Consider the following 12589-nt stretch of genomic DNA (forward strand, 5'->3'; position numbering starts at 1 on the left):
ATCTGCTAACTCAGAGAGGCCCAGATGTATGTGTATTAAAGAATAAGCTTACATTTATGTAGACAATGCAACAAAATGGAAAAAAAATTTGAAATGTGCCATTTTTCTGTTTATTTACTGTATTTTTGAAAAGCCAAATGACAATACAAAGGACACAGACCCCATGCACAAAAGAAGAATGTGAGAGATGTAAAGATAATAAACTTAAAAAACAAAACAAAACAAACAAACAAACAAAAAATGATACTGAACAACACAGACTGATAGCTGTCTGAATCGAAGGTGCAGTGTATTTAATGTAACGTACGCGTCACATCGTGCTCCGCTCCAGTAGGGGGCGATATCTTTAAGCGTTTAACACTTTTACGCACTTCCGGCTGCGCCATTTTCTTCTGCCAAATGTTCGGTCAGTGTTCCGCGTCTTGGTGATTCACAAACAAATTGTACACAACTCGGTTAAAACATGGGAAGGAAAAAGAAGAAGCAGATGAAGCCATGGTGTTGGTATCCTTCATGAGAACAGCTGTTGGTTTCGAGATGTGAAGTTTCGTTTTCTTATTCAGGTAGCAAACAAATGGGTGGCCAAGCTGCCAAGCTAGCAAACAAATGTAGCCAGCTAGCAAAACATGATTCCTTCGAAGGCTTATTCCGTTAGTCAGTTATATATATATATATATATATATATATATATATATATATATATATATATATATATATATATATATATACACACACACACACACACACACACACACACACACACACACACACAATGTGCGTATATGTATATATGTGTATATGTATATATATATATGTGTGTGTGTGTGTGTGTGTGTGTGTGTGTGTGTGTGTATGTATGTATGTATGTATGTATGTATATCTATATGTATATCTATATGTATATATGTGTATATATATATGTGTGTGTGTATGTATGTATGTATGTATGTATGTATGTATGTATGTATATCTATATGTGTATATACTGCTATATACAAATACTGCTGCCATCATCGGTACATAATTTTTGTCGCAGTCGAGTTCGATGAAGGTACACAGGAAGCGAGAAGCAGCTACTCCAGACTCTGCACATAGTAATATTTAATTTCTGAAGTGTTTAATATCAGTAATATTGTCTATATGTGTGTTTATTGTCTATGGTTTATTCAATTCAAGGGGCAAATCCCATAGACTAACAACATTGGCTGCAGTAAGAGCTCAATGTTGCCTGTAAGAACCTTCATAGTGACTGATTTTCAGGTGATGTTTATGATTTGTCACATGGCCAAGCAGATACTGAACAATGTAAGCTTTCTCTTTTCTGCTTTAGAATTTCTCCGTGTTGTATGTGTGACAAATTAAAGGGTTCTTCAGTTAATATTCAGACACTACTTGGATAAATCTATAACATTAACCATTCTGGGGCCTTGTAAGTTTATACAGACATGATTAATCAAATAGCTCCAAAAACAGTAAAGGCATTAAGTACAGGAACAAAAGCAGAAAAAAACTATCATTCATCATTGGTGTAGATGTAACCAAGTACTCTATGGATTTCTCCAGTTGATGACATTAAAATTTTCTTTTTTAAAAGCTTATGGAGGCTTAGTACACAAAGTCAGACCAGCCAAAAGCTAATAAAAGGGACAATTTTTACGTAACTTGTTAGTACATTTGTATTTTTAGCTGAGTATCAGAATCAGGTTTATTGGCCAAGTGTGTTGGCACACACAAAGAATTTGGTTCCAGCTGTTTGTCACTCCCAAAAGTACAGACATAAATAACACTATACAAATTCTACAAGACAATGCAGATGATGAGAGACAATATAGACAGAATGAGTATTAAATTTGAATATAGAATATGACTGATCAGTTATGTACATAAAGTGCTATAACAATATTATAACAATATTGTGCAATATTATGCTTTTTGTACAATATATAGCAGCAGTAGTGTGTGTAATATATACAGATGATGTGATGACTGACACTCCTGATAATGCAGTACTTATAGATATGAAGCAGTGAATTTAATTATGGTGCGTTTTTGATCAGGGTGATTCCTGTGTCTGGCAGTTTTAGTAAGCAAAGTATCTACCATGATTCCATCTTGCTCCAGTATGACCTTAACTGACAATGCAGGTACTGTAATAGGGATTTTGATGATGAAAAGATTCTTATTCAGCACCAAAAGGCCAAACACTTCAAGTGTCACATATGTCATAAAAAGCTGTACACTGGTCCAGGTCTGGCCATCCACTGTATGCAGGTTAGTATGTGTTTATTTTCCATGATCTGTGTCTATTGTGTCTATTTTCCATGATCTCCTTGGTGCTTGAGTTTAAATAAAGTTCTCTTTTCTGTTGTGCTGAAGGTTCACAAAGAAACAATTGACGGAGTTCCCAATGCCATACCTGGAAGAACAGATATTGAACTGGAAATTTATGGGATGGAGGGTATTCCAGAGAAAGATATGGAAGAAAGAAGACGGGTACTTGAGCAGAAAACACAGGGTAATTTAATTTACTAATTCATTTTTTCTCACATGTATTTTGTCTGACCCTTTTATGCATGTCATTTTATGCACCCCTAATTACTGGTACATTGTTTATGACTCAGAAAACCAGAAAAAAAAACAGAATCCAGATGACTCTGATGAGGATGATGATGATGATGAGGCAGGACCGTCATTCCAGCAAGCAGCAGCCCAGCCTCAGGCTGCTTATGCTCCTATGGCACAGCCTGGAATGGCACCTGTGCCCACACCAGGCATGCCACCTGGGAGCTACTCAGGTGAACCAAATTGTTCTAAAATGGCTTTAATAATGAAATAGAGTGGCAAAATGCATCTTTTATTTAATATGCATCCTGATGTGTAAGTTGCCAATTCCTGCTGCGATAGGATGAAATACAGCTTGTGCATTAGGGACTACATGTGATGCAGTATGCTTGAATATTGCATTTTGTAGTGTTTTTTAGGGAAAGATACGACTGAAGCAAGTGGCAGAGATATGTCAGCACATTGATATGTTTTGATTTTTAATTTGTCCCAGGAATGCCACCAATGATGCCTGCAGTCCCTCCCATGATGCCAGGGATGCCCCCAGTCATGCCAGGGATGCCCCCTGGGTAAGAATTTACCAATAACAATGGTGTTTAATCAGAAACGTTCCACCCAAAAGTATTGGAACATCAAGGCCAATTTTTACTATACAATAAGATATTTTGGGTTTGATATCAAGAATGAGACAATAGATTATAAATTCACCTTTCATTTCTTAGTATTTACATCTTATTCAAGAGTTAAGTCATCTGCACTGTGAAAACACAATGGTTTATACAGAGCAATGAATTTCTTACTTTGCATGTCTCCCTTAGCAACCGAAAAAAAATACAGTATATACATTTTAAGACTTGAATAAAGTGCTCAGTGTGTTGTGTGGCAGCAGTCAGTGGGGGATATGGGGTGTGTGGTGTGTTGTTCAGGAGTCTAAAGGCTTGTGAATAGAAGCTGTTTGAGGGTCTGACTCATTTACGGTGTACTGTGTTAGTTTGATTGTTTTAACAATAACTCTGAATGTCTACTCTTGGTATGAACCCTGGTTTATAGCTGTGAGGACTGCATCTGTTGTTAGAAAGGATAAGATCTACAAAAACATTTTATTTACCAGTTTACAGAGAATTGCATAAAATCTAATTGGATCATCACCACCTGCCAAGACAATAACAATAAATAAATCTGTCCTGTTCCTATATTTTAGCTCAAGTAATAATGGGAGTGGTCATCTGACTATCTTCTTCTTTCGGCTTTCCCCTTCACTGGTCGCCACAGCGAATCATCCTCCACCTATCCCTATCTTCTGCATTCTCAACACTTGCACCCACTAGCTTCATATCCTCATTAATTACATCTGACTATAACTATCTATAAATGGTTAAAGCAAAAATTCTGATCTATTGTCTCGTGTTCATCTTTTAATCTCAGAATGGGCTTGGTCACAATATACGTTTGGAGGGAAATGTATTGTAAATGTAAAGTTGTATGGAATTAATGCCTTGCCCCTTTTCCATACTGTCACTGACACAATCTGTTTCCCCCCAGCATGATGCCCATGGGTGGGATGATGCCACCTGGACCAGGAATGCCTCCGATGATGCCAGGCATGCCACCAGGTTCAGTTCTTTATTTATCGATTTTATTACAACAATAGTTTAAACAAGGTTGTTCTATATGATATGAGTTCTCACTTTTTTGGGTATAATTTACCTCAGGTACCACTAAAATAGTATAGTAAAATCCATTGTCATAGTATGAATAAAATATTATATAATAAGTTTAATTATTACTCTGGGTTTTTCTCTCATTGCCTACTATTTGTACTCCTATTCATTATATAATCAATATGCAATTGAACCATGTTATCAGTACGTTGAGGGAACAGAGGTGATGTGGTGATAGATAAGAAGGTACAGCATCAAGTGAGAGGAATGTGGAAAGACAGATGGTTGAAGATTTTGCAAAAAGGATGGAAATGGCAGTGGTCAATACATATATATTTATTTATATATAAGGAGGAGGAGAACAGGGTTGCATGTAAGAGTAAAAGAATGTGTACACAGGTGGACTGTACTATTCAATGTTCAATGTACTATTATTTGTACAGCTTTTTTAACAATTCACATTGTCTCAAAGCAGCTTTACAGAAGTATCGAAACAATAAAACCATAAAATCTATTACTAAGAAGCAAGTCAGAGGCGATGGTGGTAAGGAAAAACTCAAGAACCTTGAGAGGAATCAGGCACAGAAAGGAACCCATCCTAATTTGGGCGACACTGGAATGTAAACAATGTTCTTTCTACGACAGGTTGTTGTTGTTGAGAATTTGCACTGAGCCATTAGTTCCTCAGGAACTCTTGGTTGCCTAATTCCAGAGTGCACCATAGACCCCACACTAATGAAAACCCACAGTGGATCAGAGAAGGCGTGACTCTCTCCAGGCAGCCCCATCCACAGCAATACCATGAGTCACTGTTTGTTCATGCAGATCAATCTCCAGCAGAGTGCACACCAGGCTTCGGTACTCCAACCCAGGGGTAGGGAGCCAGCAATCTGAAATAGATTAGAGACAGCATCGGATGGTGGTCTGTATCCAGAATCGGATGGTGGATGCTGAAGAAGGAAGACTGTTGTGTGAAATTCATAGAGGCGATGGGACAGGTGCTAGGAAGTGATGAAAGACAAGACAATTGGGTAATTATTGCAGTTACTGTCAATAAGGGAGACAGCAAGGAAGGTATTAGGTGTGACATCTGGACAGAGGAAGGAAGACAAAGAGATTTGTGGTTGAATGAGGAAGTACAGGAAAGCATAAGGAGAGAAGCTGGTGAGAAAGAACTCGGAAGGCATCGCGATGAAGAAAGTAAACAGGAGTACATGGCTATGCAGCGAATTGTGAAGAGAGACGTGGCAAAGGAAAAGATGTATAGAAATCTATATGAGAAGTTGGATACTAAGGAAGGTCAAAAGCATTTTGTACCTTTTGGCTAGTCAGAACGAACTGGGAGGAATGTGATCTAGGTTAGGTTCTGTTGCAAAAAGAAATGTGCTGACAAGAAATGAAAATGTGCTTGAGAAGGTGGAAGGAATACTTTAAGGAGCTTATGAATGAAGTAAATGAGAGATCAAAGGGTTGATGTTGTAGGGATGCAGTGCAGGGGATTAGTACGGATGAAGTGAGGACAGCTATTTAAGAGAATGAATAGTGGAAAGGCAGTGGAAAGGCCCAGATGAGATACCAGTGCAGGCATGGAGATGTTTAGGAGAGAAGGCAGTGGACTTTTTAGTAGGAGGAGAGGTGATAATCTGTTAGCAGCAATGTTGTTTCAAGCCAAGGAATATGCTACAGATGCTATGTTTGCCACAAAAGTGTTGATGGATTAGTATAGAGAAGATCAGAGGGAGTTGTTTTGTGTGGTTGTGGATTTAGAGAAAGCTTACGACAGGCTACCTCTAGAGTTGTGGTATTGTATGAGGAAGTAGGGAGTGGCAGAGAAGTATGTGAGGGTGCTGCAGGATATGTATGAGGACAGTGTGACACAGTGAGGTGTGCAGTAGGAATGACTGACTGGTTCATGGTGGAACTGGGATTGCATCAAGGATCAGTTCTTAGCCCTTTCTTGTTTTCAAGGGTGATGGACGACATCAGACACGAGCTTCTATGGAGTCAGTAGAAACAAAAGTACATGAGTGTAAATGAGAGGGAGAACAGCAAAATGGTGCAGTTGCAAGGAGTAGATGTGAGGAAGGTGGATGAGTTTAAATACTTTGGGTCAACTCTACTTCAGTTCTCTACCACTATTACTTTGCAGAGTGTTAAGGCAGGGTGGAGAAGAGTGGCAGGAGTGATTTGGGATAGAAAGGTGTCTGCAAGTGTGAAAGTGAAATTTTACAAGACCATGGTGAGATCAGCTATGTTGTATGGTTTGGAGATGATGCCACTGAGTAAAAGACGGGAGGGAGAGCTGGAGGTGGAGCTGAAAGTGCTGTGATTTGCATTAGGAGTGACTAGGATGGACAGTAGTATATTACAAGGTTGGAAATAAGTATATTAGAGGGACAGCGCAGGTAGGACGTTTTGGAGGCAGTGCAAGTTGAGATGGTTTGGCCACGTTCAGGAGGGATATTGTGTATATTGAAAGAAGAATGCTGAGGATGAAGCTGCTGGGCAATTGGAGAAGTGGAAGGCCAAGGAGAAGAGGTTTATGGATGTGATGGAAGACATGCAGGTGATTGGGGTGACCGAGGAAGATGCAGAGGATGGGCTGAGATTAAGAGAAATTATCCGCTGTGGCGACCCTTAACGGGAGAAGCCGAAAGAAAAAGACTTACTGTTGAGTTCAAAGAAGTCAGATGATTGATTCATGAAATGATGCATTGAATGATGCGTCAGAATCAGACTTAAAGTCGTTTCTGTGTCATTCACCGCAATGTAAATTTAGCTGCAGCTGAGTAATTCAGTGCAACACTTTTCCCACTCTGCCACCCACAGTTTAACAACCGAAAGTGATATACATATGCTTAAAAAAATCTTTAAAGTCCTCTGTGATTTGTTTTTCCTAACAGGCATGCCTCCTCCTATGGGCCATCGTCCAGGGATGAGCCACATGCCTCAGGCTCCTGCCTCCGCCACAGCAGGCATGATGCCAAGAGCAGCCACACCTGCAGCCACTGTTGCTTCTCCACAGCCTGCTGTAACCAAGCCCTTGTTCCCTAGTGCAGGACAGGTGTGCCCACATTTCTCTTTTGGTTTATATTTTGAATAATCCTTAATAACTAGAGATGCAGTCCTATAACTTGGGTTATTCTAATTATAGACTCCACATGCAGACTATTAGCTATGCATATTATTCAGATCAGGGTATTTTTTATTAGTTAATTAAAAGCTTGGTATTGAATGTTTTTTTTTAGTACAGATTAGTAGTGCTCACGTGCTGCTATCATTAGCCACTTTTCACCCACCTTTTAAAGGGTGCACGAAAGTACATTGTAAATATACACTGATTTGTGAGAGTATGAAACACAATGAAGTTATTAATGCACCTGTGTTGAGGGATTTTGCTCTTTGCTTTTTCTCCATGCTGCAGATGGGGACTCGAGCTCCCAGCACAAGCTCAGCCTCCTCCAGTATGGACACTTTGTCAGCACCCTCTAAGCCGCTGTCGCAAGTATGCAGCAGCCAGCTGACCTAGTGAAACTAGGCTTTTACAAAACTATTAAAGCTAGCAACAGCTATACTGGTGCACTTGTATGCACAATGCTTCTCTGCATAATCATTATTCCCCAGTCTCTTATTATAATTTTCCGCTGATGGGGTGCCAGTACCCGTTCTCAGTTTTTTTTTCTTCCCCCAATTAATTTGAGAAGTCTGGTTCTTTGTGGGTTTGCTGGTACCAGCACCTTATCGGTAGAAAACAGTAGCTAGTGTAGCCTTGGAGGACCACAGCACTGTGTAGTTTGTCTTTTCTGCTCTATAACCAAAAAGCTAAATGAACTATTAATAAATTGTAGATGCTTCTCTTGAATATAGCTGTTTAGTGTCATGGCCCTCCAGGGCCAGACATGGCTAACGGGAATGTTCATCATGGATACTATTAGATGTTTTAATGATTATAACTCATTTAGGTTCTTCTTTATCTCCAGGCTGTGCCTGGGGCAGCAGCAGCCACTTCTGCTGCTCCTAAAGCCACATTCCCAGCATACAGCCAGCCTACGCCCTCTGCTGCAAGCGCAGGTAGCACTGTGGCCAAACCTGCCACCCCCATTACAAGTAAGCCTGCAACCCTCACCACTACCAGTGCAACCAGTAAGTTGATCCACCCTGATGAGGATATCTCTCTGGTAAGTGTCCAAATATGGCTCCACCATTGTAAAGTAAGTAATTATATCAGAATGTAGGTACCATGAATGCTATAAAATTTTAGTATTTTATATACGTATATTTTTATCGCATACTCATTGTGTAACTTGAAAAGCAGGCATTTGCAATCTTGTCTAATTGCAATTTGTCTCATTTTTGTGTGTCAGGAGGAGCTACGTGCTCAACTACCACGGTACCAGTGTAAGATCCCTAGCACAGGGCAGGCACACATTAGTACTCCTCCTGTTGGGCCAATGGGAGGAGTGTTGCCTGCTCAGCAAGGTGCTTCTCCACAACAGCCAGGCGCCAGGCATCCCCTGCATGGTACAATCACTTTTTGGGTTAATTTTTATTTGATGCAAGAGATGAATATGTATGTAATATATATATATATAACCCCTCTTTTTCTCTCCCTTAACTCAGGGCCATATGGTACCCCATCCCAGACAGTGCCTGGCTATGTGCCAGGGGCAATGTCACCTTACGGACAAGGACCCCCAATGGTTCCTCCTTACCAGGGAGCTCCCCCAAGGCCGCCCATGGCCATGAGGCCTCCTGTAATGTCCCAGGGAGGCCGTTATTGAAGCTCAAACACCAGTCTCCGATAGGTTTGGTGATTCAACCATTTTCTCATGTAATGGTGTTCTTAAGAAGCCAAATCATTAAGCATAATTATAATTCAGTTTAATAAGGGAAATGGAAAAACAGCACTGGTTTACGCATGAAACTTTGAATTTTGCATAGTTTTTATTTGAACCTCTAATATGTTGCCGATTCTATAGTGTGGCTTTTTTCCTCCCCCTATGTTCCGTTTAGGTTTTTAGAAGTGAAGTTTAGTAAATATGGTTCGTAATAATTTGAAGCGGCTGGAGTAACGTGAACAGTACTGCACCTTTTATCAAGGCAAGTCTTTGTAAACATACTACTGTACTAAACAAATTAAGCCTTCACAGCACCTTTGGTGCTGTTGGACTCCATGTCCCCAGCTTTGCTTGGTGAGGGCTTCACTTAGCTATAACTGTTTTTGTATGCCTGCTTATCCTTATCTACACAGTAAATCCTAAAAGTAATAGCTGATGTCAAAAGTGTCTGTATTATTATGAAAACTGTAATAAACGGTGTTGAAAACTTAAGACTGTTTCTTCATGACAGAGCGATGGATCTGTTGAAAGGTTTGTACTGGCTGCATGATTGTGATATGGGAAAGCAATGAAGTGTCATTTGTTCACAACATCAACCCAGTCATCCACATTCATTTTAAATAACCCATGCAATAGTGTTTTAACTCCTGGCCTAATGAGGAGAACAGTTTTAAGGAAAATAAGAATATGGATGGCTTGTGTGTCTTGTCAAAATCAGTGTGTCGTATTCATTGAAGTAAGCCACACTCTAAGACCTATAATAACATTCGTTGGGTGGGGAAAGGATCATTCTATTATGTGGTCACGAAAAGATTCAGTCTAATGTGGTTTTGGGTGTCTATCTTGGGTGTGATTTTTATTTATTTATTGGGGGTGGGGGGGTGGGTGGAATGTAAGTTGAAACAGAAGTACTTTGGACCCAGGTGACTGTGTTGCTAAACTGAGGATCTTTCTTCTCCCTGTAGCGATGCCATGGGACCGGCTGAGGTTGAGTCTCACTGGTGCCCTGTTCTGGCTGAGGCAAGTCACATGTTTTTCTCTTTAATTTCTTACGAGCGGGGGGCCCTCACAGCCTCATGGCTGTTGGATTCCAATGTCCCCAAACTTGTAGCAAGTTTGGTGATGGCCCCTGTTATGATTTACATTAGAGAAAACCTATAACTAACCTCAACTGCTTTTGTTTCCAAAGTGCAGAGGTGGGAACAAGTAACAAGTAAGTTTCAAGTCATAATACTCAAGTCCCAAGTAAAGTCAGAGGGGTCCCAAATCCTGAACAATTTAAAGTGCGTTCCTTACCGAATTGATTCCCATTTCCATATTTCACTTGACAAAGTATGGTGAATTAAAGCCATGGTAATATATTCATAAAGTGTTGTTGTTAACAAGAGCATTAAACAACAAAAATATTTTATCCACACCTAAAATGACACGTGCCATCGAAGACTAAAAAGTAAACAAGTTTTGTTCATTGATTTGAAATTGAAAGCACTTATTCATGTTTTCTCACTTCACATGTCTTCTCAAAATCCAGAAAATAACCATTTCTGAAGGTTGTCAGTTGTGTTCCACAAACCTGTAATGTGCCTCAGGCATACAGAAAATGATATTTCACAGGGATGTCAGCCTCCAGTCCTGCCGGGATACCGTATAAATATGTCACCTTGGGATGCTCCAAATATAGCTCATGAAGTTCTCTGCAATTATCTGTTGAGTTTGTTCAGGTGTGTTTAAATGTAGATGAAATGCTAACATTTTTGTCTGGAGTCTGACAACAACTAATATAGTATTTAGTTACACTGCTCAGTTGGTAAGTACATTAACTTCAAGTTAAAAGTAATGGTGCTGTCACATTCAGGAAATGGTGGTAGTAGTAATAATAATAATGATGATGATGATAATAATAATAATAATAATAATAATAATATATATATATATATATATATATATATATATATATATATATATATATATATATATATATATATATATATATATATAACCTGTAATTCTCAATCCTCCTTAGGCTGAATTATCAGATAAATCTGGTGCTTAAATAACTGCTTGTAGATTTCTACTTATTTATGTACTGTAGATCTAGATATACCCTTTTTGTGCCTTGTGGCTCTATTTCACTCTTCTCCACTAAAGTTGGTTCTAGTGGCTATTAAATGTAAAGTATTAATGTTCTTTCTTAGAACCCATATTAGTGTAACATTTACAAAGTCGATAGATGGGCAAAACCCAAAGCAAATTTCTGAGCTTTGGTGTGATGCAGCCAAAACCTGCAGGTACAGGAGACATTCATATATTTTTCCAAATTGATTTCTGAAATGTTTTCTAAAATGAGTACTCACTTATACAGTATGCAGTAATTTCTTTTAGATTATACACATGACATTTACAGTGCTGTTTGTTGGTCTTGCTCTTCCTGTTTTTCACATCAGATACTGATCATATTGCCTGTTGTGTTTAAGTGTCATTGTCTCAGGCCAGGCTTTCAAATGGTAAGCTTTGTACCCAGATCTTTTGTTTATTTAAATTTTTTAAATACAATTTTTTTAAATAAATGGTTTGTTTTTCTTTTCTTTGATAGCTGTGTTCCAGCTGATTTTCTTTAGACTACCTGTAGACCAGATCAAATTTTATATATAGCTTTTCTATATATTTTATATGTAGAAAAAGGACATCAGTTGCACACTTCATTTGTATACCACCATAATAGATTTGAAGCATTCAATATGTGATGGAAGTGTAGACTTCCAGTTTTATTAAAAATATGTAACAAATATTGCATTAGCTGTTTATTTTGAAAAAACCAAAACCTATAGCAGACCTATACCAGAAACAAGGTGGCCAAATCAACATTGTTATATTATCAAAAAGAAGCAATGCACTAGCGAGCTCAGTAGCACCAGACAAGTAAATCGGATGATTTTAGAAGTAAAACCCCTTCACATCATCCAGTCAAGTCAAGAACACGCTCAAGGAGGTAGGCACATCATTGTCAGTGTATGATCATGAGGAGCATTTACATTTAAATGTCATTTGGAAGATGCCCTTATAGAGCGTGACGTACAAAAGTGCATTTTTGAACCAATAAGGGGAAAAATGCTAGGGTTAGCTAGAAAGTATAGACAGAGCATCTGCTGATTGAGGCAGTAGGATGATTTCTAAAGTGTCTAGCGCAAAACTTTCTGCACAGGTTCAGTCAAATGCTGAAAGTGATGGTGCTTCATGGTACAGATTGATAATGACCTGAAACATACCACAAAATCAACCCAAGAGCTGCTTAAGGCAAATAACAGGAATTTTCTTAGTCAGTCGGCTTTTTACTTACTGAAGACATAACTGACGGCAAAAAGACTCATAAACAAGCAGCTGCTGAGGGAAAGCCCTGGCAAAGCATCATCTCATAGTGTTCCATCTCAGATGATGTCTGAGACTCCCAGACTTCGATTCAGTTTATTTGTATAGCGCTTTTAACAATAAACATTGTCTCCGTGTCATTGTCTGCAAAGGAATTAAAGT

At 38.9% G+C, this 12589-nt stretch overlaps 1 protein-coding gene across 6 annotated transcripts; it reads left to right on the forward strand.

Moving 5' to 3' along the window:
• The first annotated feature begins 349 nt into the window (after nt 1-349).
• Nucleotides 350-10438, forward strand: znf207a (zinc finger protein 207, a). 6 transcript variants are annotated; one of them, XR_003444590.2, is made up of 13 exons: nt 350-504; nt 2145-2271; nt 2377-2515; nt 2622-2795; nt 3056-3131; nt 4105-4175; nt 7127-7287; nt 7648-7728; nt 8204-8401; nt 8588-8744; nt 8844-9033; nt 9237-9323; nt 10027-10438. XR_003444590.2 is itself a non-coding variant. In XM_027171763.2 (12 exons), the coding sequence occupies exons 1-11, from the start codon at nt 464-466 to the stop codon at nt 9002-9004; spliced, it is 1386 nt and encodes a 461-aa protein (XP_027027564.1). In that variant the 5' UTR covers nt 350-463; the 3' UTR covers nt 9005-9033; nt 9237-9553. The 6 variants fall into 6 exon arrangements, 4 of the variants coding, with proteins under 4 accessions (XP_027027564.1, XP_027027563.1, XP_027027562.1 ...); XR_003444589.2 differs by having other exon boundaries at nt 8844-9028; XM_027171763.2 differs by lacking the exon at nt 10027-10438 and having other exon boundaries at nt 9237-9553.
• The last annotated feature ends 2151 nt before the right edge of the window (nt 10439-12589 follow it).

Source organism: Tachysurus fulvidraco, chromosome 15 (genome assembly GCF_022655615.1).
Source record: "Tachysurus fulvidraco isolate hzauxx_2018 chromosome 15, HZAU_PFXX_2.0, whole genome shotgun sequence".
In the NCBI taxonomy this organism is placed as follows: domain Eukaryota; kingdom Metazoa; phylum Chordata; class Actinopteri; order Siluriformes; family Bagridae; genus Tachysurus; species Tachysurus fulvidraco.

What these genes read in the sequence shown, in the direction of transcription:
- znf207a (XM_027171761.2), top strand. Translation starts at nt 464, where the DNA reads ATGGGAAGGAAAAAGAAGAAGCAGATGAAGCCATGGTGTTG. An exon ending in GATGCCAGGCATGCCACCAG is followed by an intron (nt 4,176 to 7,126) that starts GTTCAGTTCTTT and finishes TTTTCCTAACAG; the next exon opens with GCATGCCTCCTCCTATGGGC. An exon ending in CTGATGAGGATATCTCTCTG is followed by an intron (nt 8,402 to 8,587) that starts GTAAGTGTCCAA and finishes TTTGTGTGTCAG; the next exon opens with GAGGAGCTACGTGCTCAACT.